Here is a 12222-nt window from a genome sequence, read left to right as displayed (position 1 = left end):
CCCACGTTCTTTTGATGCGACGATGACCGTCTCGCGTGCAAGGGTTGACTTAGCTTCTGGGCTGGATTGCGCTTGGAGACTGGTATGAATGCCTCCACGACCAGCCCAACAAGTTGAACCATATTTTTACTCCTGGTCAATGCCACTGGGCCAGCCTCTGGCCCATGAGTAAGGTGGCAAATCTTTAACAGCCCAGTACCACAACCGCCGATTTTTTCCTTTTTACCCGACGATAGGATGTCAGTATAAGTTAGATTACTACGAGGGTCAACCTCCTGTCCATAGGACTCAAACCCTAGACCTCTCGCCCCAAAGGAGCGTTACGCAATCATTAGGCCAAACCCAAGACTTCGTACCACAGCAACCGATAGGAGTCTTGACTTTTATAGTAGAAATTTCTCCCAATTCAAGCAAACCACTATAAGCAGAAATCCTACTGTCCCTGAAATTGTCCGCGAAATGCTCTCCCTAAGCACATTGGAACTTGGAAGGTTCAACGCGAGTCTCATCTTAGTCGCATAATTTTTCAGCAAGAGCCTCAACTCTTGCTCTCAATCCTCTCTACGCTCGTCGCTTGTGTTCTTAATCTTCGCTCCCGCAAATGTAGTAAGTACTAATTTGTACTCCCTCCATCCCACTTCAAATGTACCCCATGAGAATTGCATCTTCAAATCCTAAGTTTTTTTTTTTCCACCAAATATATAGAAATACATATTTTTTGAAATTTAAAAATACACGAATTTCTATAGAAAATATTTACCATGGAATAGGGAGTAATACTTTTGAGAGACGCTTTCTTCCTTGCATCTTGCTCTAGCCCGCGCATTACATGACTTCGAGTCTCATCGATTCAACTATAGCCTTCTAGTTTCCAAACAGTGCTTGAAGCGCGGTGCTTGGCAACAGTATCGAGCAACCGATCTGACTATTCAATTCGGCATTGACAGATCGGATCTTAATCCGAACAACGGACAATTCAGATCTTTATACGTTCCAATTAGATCCGAGACGTCCGTGTCGAGATTAACGGTAGAATTAGCCGCTTGACGGCATCTCCCAATCCCTTGAGCAATGGACCAGTTTTCACTCGTGTAGAAGTTAAGAGAACAAAAAGCTGCAGTTTTAACACAAAACCCAAAGTAAAAACAGCTAGGAGCACCCCCCACGATGGGTGTAGAGACAGACATGTTTCGTCGGCTCAAAGCAATCCAAGTTGCTAAAAATTGCCCAGAAGTGACACAATAGTAGGATGGTGGCCCATCCCAAAAGGAAGAAGAAGCCACTGTATCCCCAACAACCATCGCACAATCTTTGTAGTTTACCCAAAAATTAAACACAGAAAATCCGTACTTTCGACTTCATGTAACGCCAAAATATCACCCCAAGATTTGAGAATCAAAGGCAATGGCATCGTCAGAATTCAGAGCCCATCACAAACAAAACCGCACCCATCATCTCTTTCCACTAGTCTGTTAACACTTTTTCCCACCCCAAAAAATTCAACTGGTTCATCTCTTTCACAACTAGAAGGGAGCTTTCAAAAATTTCAAATCCATGGCTGAGACATACTATTACACTTTCTGCACTCGAAACATTAATTGAAACTTATAATGCTTAGATGAAAAAAAAAAAAAACAAGCAGCAAAGCATTGTCTAAGGTCGGCACAAAAACCGTCCACCGTCACTCTCGAAACCCAAAATAAACGAAAATCCACTCCAACAGAGGAAATGCCTAAGGGCCGGGCTAGTCCAACTCAAATAAACTCAATTAAGCCACTGGAAAGGCATGATCTCTGGAACTGCTGCAATGGCCGGGCTAGTGCAACCGCTGCTATCCGAAAGCGAAAGCAGTGTCCTCTGAAGAACCTCGGACGGAGATGAATCCGAACACGCGGCCATACTATTCGGCCGCAACATCTCGGCTAGTGGGCCCCCTGGTGCTGAACCCACGTACGAACCAGGGCTCAACCAGCAGCTTGAAACATTGGCCTTGTGGAGCTCCAACTCTCCTGAATCTGCATTACCTGAACCCGTTTCGATGTGGCCCATTTCCTCGTCGAGGGCGTTCCCGGCCGCCATGGCCACGGATAAGGTTAGAGAAGAAGGCCACGTGTTGGAATGTGAAGAAACAGAGGAACTGGGCTTCTTGTTGGCGTTGGAATCGGTTTTTGACCAGGCGTCAATGAAACCCCTCGGGGTTTCCATTCGATTCTGCGTTTGTAAGGAGATTAGGTCGGGTTCTGATTCAGGGGCACCGAAATCTGTGTATGGATACAGATTCAGTGGCTCATCGGAGAAATTACTAAAATCTGTATACGGATTCAGATTTAGTTCTTGCCTACTCCAATCGAAGCCCCTACAAACAAAAATGCAAAATATAACTCAATGAATCAAGGTACACGCCCCTTTGCATTGAAGGGTTTAATGAGAAAAGATGAGAATCTCTCCACTTTTATTTGGAACTTGAGGAAAGAAATACAGTAGTAGAAAAGAAGAGAGGGTCTGTTCGGAACTGGTAGAGAAGGAAGGAAAGGAAAGAAAATTTAAAAAAAATTCCGTCCTCTGTTTAGAAACAGAATGAGAGGAAAATAGGAACATTCAGTTTTGAGAATAGTTCATTTTCCTCCACATTTTCTTCACACTTTCCTTCTAAATCATTCTTTCTTTTCTTTTCACGAGTTCCAAACAGACCCTTAAGAATTTCCCATCCATTGTTTGGTTTCTTGAGAAGGAGAAGCGAAAACTCAAAAAATGAGTTCAATTTCTTCTCAACTTTCCGTCTAATATTCCTTCCTTTGCCCTTCCTCCTTCCCCAAGTGTTCCAAACAGAGAGTGAATAAGTGATTTAAAAAAAACAGGTGAGAAATTCGAAGAGAAACCATAACCCTCTCATTTCTCATGAAATCAAATCAATTTATCCAAAGGGGCTGCTGTGTTTGGCGAAAAGCTACTAAAACAAACAACTCCATAAAAGCACCTGCTCAGCTCCTTGTAAGAGGAAACATCAGAGAGATTCTCGTCAGTTCTATCAAGAAACAGAGGGATCCTCCCATTCGGTTGAACGGTATTACTATTGGATCTGAGCAGCCCGTGCGAGGAAGCGGTGGAGTGTAGAACCGAAGGGTTCGGAAGATTGTGGCCGTCGAAACGGGTCTTCTTGCTGATGCCATTGTTGTTGTTGTCGAAAGGGGGTTGTTGGACAAGTACTTCCACAGGCTTTCTTGAACGGGGACGGCCTCTGTTCAAGTGGCGCTCACAGTACTTTTGGTGAGGAGCCACGTCTCTCGAGCACCTCCATTTCTTCCCATCCGTCCTCTTGCACCTCCCTGGCTCTGCTGCTGCTGCTGCTGCTGCTTCCTTATTGCTCGATGATAGTCCCAGTCTGAGGTTGTACACCGACCCATTGTTATCCACTTCACCAAACAAACCAAAACAGGAATTAGATTCAGGAAAACAGAAATGGCCACATCAAGGAACAAGAATGTAAAGAAAATTCTGATGAACAAAAATGGAAAACCAACCAAAACAAAAAAATCAGAGAGAGAAAAACAGGAAACCAACATCAAGGAACAAGAATGGAAAGGGAAATGGGGAGAGATTATAAATATTACAGGAGTAGTGGGGGTTTTGGGCAGGGGAGAGGCTTTGGGCAATGGGTAAAAGGAGGTCAGGAGGGACAGGAAGGGAGGCCGTCATGTACTTGTAGATCATTGCTTGTCTCTCAAGCTCTTTCCACTGAGCCCATGTAAAAGGAAACCCCAAATCTCCTGCCATTCCTCCTGCCACACAAAATAAAGACAGAGAAATCAACACATACTCAGAAAGACACTCATACTTTGTACTCCAACAATTTCTCTGCAGAGAGAGAGAGAGAGGAGAGGGATAGAGGGAGGGAGTATTTTGGTGTGGATTTGACTTCGATTAGAAAATTAGATTACTACCTGGGGATTTGAGGGCGGTGGTAGCGGTGGTGGTGGTGGTGATGGTGGAAAGGTCAAAAGGCTGAAAAGTCTTGTCACAAACAGCACCACTACTAGTAGTAGCAACCTCAGGGGCAGGGGCAGGAGCAGGGGTGGCACCAGCAACCTTATCATCGCCTTGGCATATATTGCTTCCCAAGACCTCGTTTGGTCTGCTGTTACAACTGGGCCCACCGAGAGGAGATGATGGCGATGATGGTAATGGACGGTGGTGATCATGAGGATGATGACCCATCACGTTGAGAGGGAATGATTCGGTACTTTTTTCCTTCCAGGGCTGTTGATCCCTTGTCTGGAACGCAATACCCACTGCTCACACGGTTTTCCATGTTTGTTGCCCAACACCACCTTGCCTAAAACGGGAAAATGCCTTTCAAATGAACAGCAAAAACAACAGAAATCCTACTGCCCCCAGTCGCAAGTAAACCCCGTTTTGTTCTCTCTCTCCGTGGGCGTTTTAGGGTTTTGAATATGCAAATGGTGCAAGTGTGGGAGTTGTGTGATGTCAAGGGGGTGTTGGGAAAGAGCCCTAAAGCATTTGCGTTATACCAATCGATTGGTTGGTGAATTATTTGCCATCCACGTAACACAATTGATCGAAGATTGATTTTTAGAGTTAGGCCTAAGGAAAGTAATTTTTTTTTAAAATTTTCGAGCCTCGACGTGAATGATTCACTTTTTTTTTTACAAGCCATATACAGAAACATGGGTTAAGGGCTAGTTAGTCCACAGAAGTTCAAAAGTTATTCATAGTCTTGAACCATAAGTGTTTCTAACGGAGCTCGAATTCTGGTCTCCACAAGCGATGATCTATCTTTGACTAAAAAGAAAAAAAAGGAATTAATTGAGACACGTGTAAGGTAATCCGAACACTCCACCATTAGGCGAAAAAAACCTTTTTCGCTATTCTCGCCCTTTTGCTTTGCTCCCGTGCTGCCAACATTCGCACATTTTTCCGACGGATAAGACAAAACAGAAAAAGCAAAAAACTCTCTCTCCTCTCTCATGTGTCTCTCTCTCTAGCATTATTGCGTTATCCATCGTTTTCTGAAGCAACTTGACCCCCGTACCGAAGTGATACTTTTTCTATTCTTTATTATAATTATTTGAGATGGGAAATGAACATTGGATTTGGGCACCTTCTTTGCGGAGGAGTTTCTTCAATGGAAACATCAGGATATCTTCGATGTCACTTCCCAAATATTTAATCCTTTACTTTTCAATCAGAGGTCAAATGTTATTCAAGTCCAATTTCCTTCAGTCATTGTAGCTGATAAATTATTACTCCCTCCGTCTCAAAATATTTGTCCAATCCGTAAAACAGAGTCTTGAAAATAATACAATTTTTGTAGGAAAAATTTAAAAGTTTTTTAACAATTTACTAGATATCAATGAGTTCTATTAATTTGTGAAAAAAACTTGAATTTTTTCTTTAAAAATTTGTATTATTTTTAAGTTATCGTTTTGCGGACCTGACAAACAATTTGGAACGGAGGGAGTACTACCTCCGTCCTAAAATGAATGTCCGGTCCGCAAACCTAGCTTTTAAAAGTAATACATTTTCTACAAGAAAAATAATTCATCTTTTTTCTAAATTAAAAAAGTTGATGGATATCTAGTAAATTGTTGAAAAAAAATATTATTTTTACGTTTTCGTATTACGGATCAAACATTTATACCGCTTCACTAACACTTTGAAACAAAAAAAAAAAAAGAAGAGTTTTTTTCAATAGAAATCAACGAGTTCTTTCCGGTTATGAAAAGAGTTTGAATTTTTTAAACAAAAAAATACATCTTTTTAAAAACCTAAATTTGCGAACCGGCCATTTATTTAGAAACATAGGGAGTATAATTTTTCGTCAATGTTATACTTTAACATTCATCTTTTAAAGACATAATGCGATCTAATCATGTAATTATCGATAATTGATTGATTAGATTTTGTGATGGATGATCCCTCGAACACCAAAACAATTAGCCATTTTAATGAAGTTAAAATTAGCCATTCCAATGAAGTGTGTTTTTGGCTGGAAAATGTTTGTTTGGTTTGGGGTTAGGCATTGGGTTGAGTTCTTACCATAATGGTTGCTTGGTTTTCTATTTAGAGACGAGTCTTCTACTTAATGTATTTTTATTGAGATTAATAATACAATATTTTATCGTTTTGGGGAAAAAAACTATGACCATGGCCATGGGTTTTGCCCAACAAGTTGTGTAGTCTCTTTGGGACGAAGTCTTGGGTTGAACTCCTAAAATACTACTCCACTAGTTACTGAAGTCATCTCTAACAGCCCCTTTGAATGAAAGAAATACATGAAAAAAGAATAAAACAGTTATAATTTCTAACAAAACCACTCGTGTGTTTTGGTGAAAATTTGAGAAGAAAGTACAAAAATAAATTTTTTTAATTGGTCTTCCCCTTTCTCATTAGATCTCATGAAAAATGATGAGATTGGGTGAGAAATAGCTCCCATTTCTTATCTCTATTTCTCACCACAGGGTATGTACGGGAAAATCTAAAGTAAACAAGTCCGGCACCTGCCCTCCTCAAGGGTGTGGTGTGGCTTGAAGGAGACCAAATAACCATATCCCATTGCATTGAATTGAATTGTCAATGGTTCAAAAGGAAATTGTAAAATACGATAAATTGAAGGGCTAAATAAAATGATAAAACAGTCCTTGGACCGAAATGAAGTGGTAGGAAGAGTTTCCCAAGGTGGGTGGTAGAAGTGGAACAGGGGATGACGTAGTTTTTTCTATTCTACGGCAATTTAAGAGAGAGAGTATTTATGAGTGGGGACAAATAGGTGAGGGGAGGGGACGGAGCGTTGATGGATGGAGTAGCCAAAACGAGAGAGAGAGAGAGAGAGAGGGTGTGTGGGGGGAAAGACAGCTGTATGGCGCAATGATTGTCCCCATCTATTCCCACTAACAAACAAACGTCTCACCCCCGCGTACCTGCGCACCCATCTAAGCCTCATAATGCGTGTGCGTGAACAAAAACTCAAACACGAGTGCGAAAATATATTTCGAAAATAACACTATAATTAGCGAGAATAAAGATTGAAAACATGAGCGTAAAAGCTAAGAATAAATCGGACGGCCCTACTGAAAAATTATGTTACTACTGGATTAGATCTGGCCTAATCTGACAAAAAGTTAGGCCGTTTTAAAGCCATTAATAAGTTAAATGAATCGTAGCTGTTTGCCAGACTCAACTATCCCGGTAGTTGCTCCGACTTCAACTTTGAGCCTTCTCACGATTAGGCCGATCAAATATCCTGCCCCATGTAAACAAATTTGTATGAGAGTTTCTTCCAACGTTACTGGAACTAGCGAATTAACTCTCTGTGATTTACTGGAGTGAAACATGAAGCTTTTCTTAATTGCTTGCCTTTATGACTACAGTCTAGGAAAGAAGTGGCTTTATCAACTTCCTAGAAAATTAAATTCAAGACTGTCCGGTCAAATACTGTGAGAGAGAGAGAGAGAGAGAGAGAGAGAGAGAGAGAGAGACAGGGACAGCCACGAGGTGCAAAGAAAAAGACAATTAACAAACGGAATGGAGGACCACAAAGACTAACAAGTGCTTGCTTGGTAAAAGCTAGTAGTACAGTAGCATAAGCTAAGCTACCTGGCTCCGCCCAAGGAAACACAGTCGTTATGTGCTATTATTGGTCCTGTACCCGTGCTTGATTTGCCATCACTAGTCCGGTACACTATACCCTTTCTTCCTAGTACTACTATCATTTACTTACTCCTTCATTAGAAGGAAGCTGAATCATCTTCAATAACTGAGACAATTGCTGTTAAATACTAAACTCCTTCGCAGTCGAAACAATAAAAAGATGAACAAACAAAAAGCCCATATGAGAGGGACGGAAGTGAGCAAAGATGGTCCCAATTGGGCGACTCCTGTTTCCTGCCTATTGGGTCGTGCCACAACTTTTTGGGAGTCCAAGAGCTTTTTTTTTTTAAAAAGAGACCATGATTATGAAAGAATTATGCCAAGCAACACATTAACAATAGAAACACACAAACTCTTGTTTCCTGTCTTTTTTCTTGTCTCTATTAGTATTTCTATGCAAAAGGTGAATTCCAGCTGTCAAAAACAAAAACATGCCAAAAACTAAAGGAAACCTTCTCTCAGCTCTTATGTTTTGTCAATAATGAAACCATAATGCGGATATGCAAGTCCATAGACGGAGAAGAGAAGTGAGATGTGTCCGCTATGGAGTTTTATTGCTAGAGCATCTCCGGCCAAAGATTGGCTGCAGACCCCTTTTTCATAGAAGGCCAGGACAACGTGTGGCAGGAAGAACAATTTAAAGAAAACTAATGATTGAATTGGCTTTCTAGATGAGAAAATAAGTTCCTGGGTGGCTGGGTGTGGATAAGCAATCGAAGGCAACAGAACTGCTAGATTTGGCAACTCAAAGCACGGCCTCCTCCAACTTCTACCAGTCGGATGAAATCAGATGTTGCATGAGAGGTGATATCAAACGCTCATAGAGTTTACTGTACGTATGGAAGAAGGGGGAGGGGAGTGGGAAAAGACATACAAGTATGCGAAGGGAAGAGGCAAAATGCTCACAAGAATTGAAAGCTATGCGACTTTGAAATGATGCTAAACTCTAAAGTGCTAGATTAGATAAGATTGCTCAACCATCTAGAAAGATATTTATAATTTTGAGAAGCTAAAAGATTCTGTGTTTATTAGAAACAAACAAGCAAACTAAAAGACAGTATTTGGTGCAATGTGAGAATAGTAAAACAAAATTGAAGAATCCTTATGCAATAGAACCTGAAAGGCTACAACATAAACTACCAGCAGCAAACCCTCAGCCATCTAGTCTGCTGCTTCCACAGGCTTTGAAGCTTCAACCTCCTTTAACCTTTCCAGAGAAGTTATGCGTCCATCCAGAGATTCATGCAGTCCTTTCATCTAAACACAAAAAGTAGTTAAATACTGTCAAATACTGGTTGTGAATCTGCAGGTTAAAGTCACCATCTCTATTCTACTTAAAAAGACTACTAACAACTCAACAAAGTTCTTTCTTCACAACCTAACATAGCGTGAGACTGATCCTCAACCCAAAAAAGAGTAAACATGAAATACAAATAAGGCAATACCAAATCGTCATTGTAATAGCTTCTGCCAAAATATGAATGGCTTAAAATTTGCAGGGTACGCTAAGATCAAATACACCTAATCACAGGCAATGCACAATATTGCTGCACTCAGACACAAACTACCATTCCTTGCTTGACAAGCCAAGCATTTGAACTGTAGCAACAAATGGATCCTAACAACAAGCTAGGCTACAACTGATTCAAATTACTAGGGAAACTTTCCAAATTCAGGAGATAAGCATTTCGAAAAAGATATTTTGTCATGCATTCTCCTCCTTCCACGTTCACAAACTTCATCCCACGATAACTTAGATTTCACTCATAGTAAATTAAGCTAACCCTCTTCTAGCCAAAAAAATATCAGCTTCACAAGGTTAGAGAGCGCCAAATCTGTACGGGTCATATATAATATAGAGGACCTCACTCCATGCATGTCATCTAATTAAGAAGTGCTACACCATAATTTTTTTATTCCTAAGAAAACTAATGAAGTCATGTAAAACATTCCAGAGCTCCCAACACCTATGGCTATGTTGGCCTGTTGGGAACTTCGTAAAATTGCAACATGGTTTGAGATGAGAGAACAGTTCCAGTCACATAAGATTGTAGTTCTCTTCCATATACTACTCTCCAATAGGCATTCAAGCAGGGTATTCATAGCTTAAAGATTCAATAGATTAATGAGCCTAGCTGCCCTTAGTCCCTTACAGAGCGAGTGGCCTTACTTCCTCCACTTACAGCTTGAACTGCACTTATCCGTTGATTCTCCTGCTTCTGGCCCTGGTACTAAAGCTGGACTTGTCTATTTTTTTGTACCCGCGCGGAACGGAAAGGTAGGGATTTCTTTTTCTCTTCAAATGTTAAAAACCAACGTCCAGTTGTTAACCATGATGGGGAAATGTATGTGGACAATCTGCTTTCTAAGCTTTCTAGGCGTTGTTTTTCTGGCATTTAATGGATAACATAAAGTTCTCTAAATCCCAAACTATTTCCTCATTTGCTTCAGAGAACCTTTTATGTGCCGGATTAGTGCAAACATAAAGGGCAAACAACTAAATATAGGAAACGCATCTATTTATGCCAGACCAAGGGTTTCATCAAGAATCAATCGTATTAGGCCAGAATACTGCAGAAGAAAATACAAAGGTCAATCCCATCATATTGATTCTTTATATTCAGAAAATCAGAAATAGTCAAGCTAGGGCAGCAGGGCACCATATCAAACCAGTGAAAGGCACCTAAAAAATTGTAACAAATGAAGCTAATAGATTACACGGAAAGATCAAAAACACAAAGAAGGATCCAAAGGGAATAGGTATGAAACAACATAGTTTACCTTTTGAGAGATGGAGTGGTGGGCAGCCTTGTAGTCCTCGTGGAGGAGGTACAGACCAATCAACGATGCCGTCGCTGCGCCGGCGAAGAAGGACGCCATTTTCACTCTTAGAACGTAACCCATCGCGCGCTCTCTCTCTCACTCTCTCTCTCTCTCCTTCCTTTTCAAGAATTTTGATTGAAGATGCTTAAAACATCTCCTACCCATACTCTATATCTCTATTTGAGAGTATCAAGACATTCCAACTCATCCTCTCAACCCTCCTCCATTTGAGAGTATTGAATTTTGATTCTTCATATTTAGAGAGTAAGAGAAAATATAGAAGACCATCTCCATAATACTATTCACTTTTTTAAAAGACATTTTTGTCCTTGTAAGTTTTTCTAACTAAATTTTTATACTAATCATATCCTTATGAGAGTATAAAAAAAAGGCTTTTTTTTTCGTAAAGTGATTTTAGAGAAAAAAATAAAAGATTTGTGGTTGGAGTAAATAGGAATAGTAATTTCTTCTAAAATCACTTTATGAATAAAATAGAGTATTTTGATACTCTCAATTAGAGTATTGGATTAAAGATGCTCTTTGAAAGTGCCGTTCTGTTTCTTCGCAGTTTCCTGCCAACTCTTGTTTTTCCCGAAAGAAATTCATTTTCCAATCTTTTCGGGTAATATATTATGTCATTTGGGTGAAATTACTCCATTCGCCCCTTTTTAAATGCCGGCTCCCACGTCATTTTCAAGTGTTTATGGATTATCTTTCAATGTATATTATATGCTATATGAATTTTGTTTAATAAATCTCAATTATTTCTATAAGAGAATGAATTTAAAACACAAAACATACTCATATACGTATAGAGACATAAGTCATTGAAAATGACACGTAGAATTGTAATAGATGCTTTAGAAGAGACAGAGAATACAATTTACGACTGAAAAAAAAAATACAATTTACAAGTTAAAAAAACACACTTTTCTAGCATTAATCATTTGTCTTAAAGAGATGTATCGAAAAAGTAGTAAAAGATTACCATCAATAATAAAAAAAAAAAAATCAGAAAATTTTGAACCAGCTGGTTTTTTGTCTTGCATATCTTCTTATTAAGATAACCGACTGTCTTTATTAAAGGAAAAAATAAATAAATTTAGGCAATTAATACTTGCCCTTAAAACAATTATAAATTTCCATATAAGGAAAATATTGACTCCTTTGGTAATCTTTACTTATTCAAATTGTATTGCTTATTTACTTTGAAAGAAACATAAAAGTAACTGGAGAAAATTACAAGAAGCAAACTACATTCAAGATTAGAGGAATATTCTCTAATAAGACATTTCCAAAAGAAAATTTCAGACTAGCGATATTTCTTATATAAATAGAATTGCCCCTCAAATGAGTGTTGATATCGGATCCTTGGCTCTGCAATATTTTATCACTTCATTTTGGTTTAGAAAATAAATTTACGATAAAATAAAAATACCGAATTGATTTATTTGATTTTAGCAAATAAATTTAAGATAACATACAAAAAAAAACAGATTTTTTGCAAGGTTTGCCTCCGTAACTTAAAAAAATCCAAGTGAGCTTTGGCATGCAAGAGGGAGGGAGAATTCTACCGAGAAGAAATAGAGGTACTAACCAAAGAGGTCAAAAAAGGTCATGTAGCGGCGAGGAGTCGATCGTACGAAGGCGCGAAGCGGTGTCATACTCTCATGTTGAGGTTGCGTACGATGGTACCAATCATGTTGGGCATCGAGATTAAACCAATGAAAG

General features: G+C 39.4%; 1 protein-coding gene across 2 annotated transcripts; it reads right to left on the bottom strand.

Moving 5' to 3' along the window:
• Positions 1-1496: 1496 nt before the first annotated feature.
• LOC131319864 (growth-regulating factor 7) lies at positions 1497-4360 on the bottom strand. Of its 2 annotated transcripts, none has more exons than XM_058350288.1 (4): positions 3939-4360; positions 3612-3779; positions 2978-3413; positions 1497-2356 (listed from the first exon to the last, which is right to left on the bottom strand). In XM_058350288.1, the coding sequence occupies exons 1-4, from the start codon at positions 4213-4215 to the stop codon at positions 1765-1767; spliced, it is 1473 nt and encodes a 490-aa protein (XP_058206271.1). In that variant the 5' UTR covers positions 4216-4360; the 3' UTR covers positions 1497-1764. The 2 variants fall into 2 exon arrangements, with proteins under 2 accessions (XP_058206271.1, XP_058206272.1); XM_058350289.1 differs by having other exon boundaries at positions 3942-4360.
• Positions 4361-12222: the final 7862 nt, after the last annotated feature.

This window comes from Rhododendron vialii, chromosome 3a, assembly GCF_030253575.1.
Source record: "Rhododendron vialii isolate Sample 1 chromosome 3a, ASM3025357v1".
Taxonomy (NCBI): Eukaryota; Viridiplantae; Streptophyta; class Magnoliopsida; order Ericales; family Ericaceae; genus Rhododendron; species Rhododendron vialii.
This window is presented reverse-complemented; position numbering and strand designations above follow the sequence as displayed.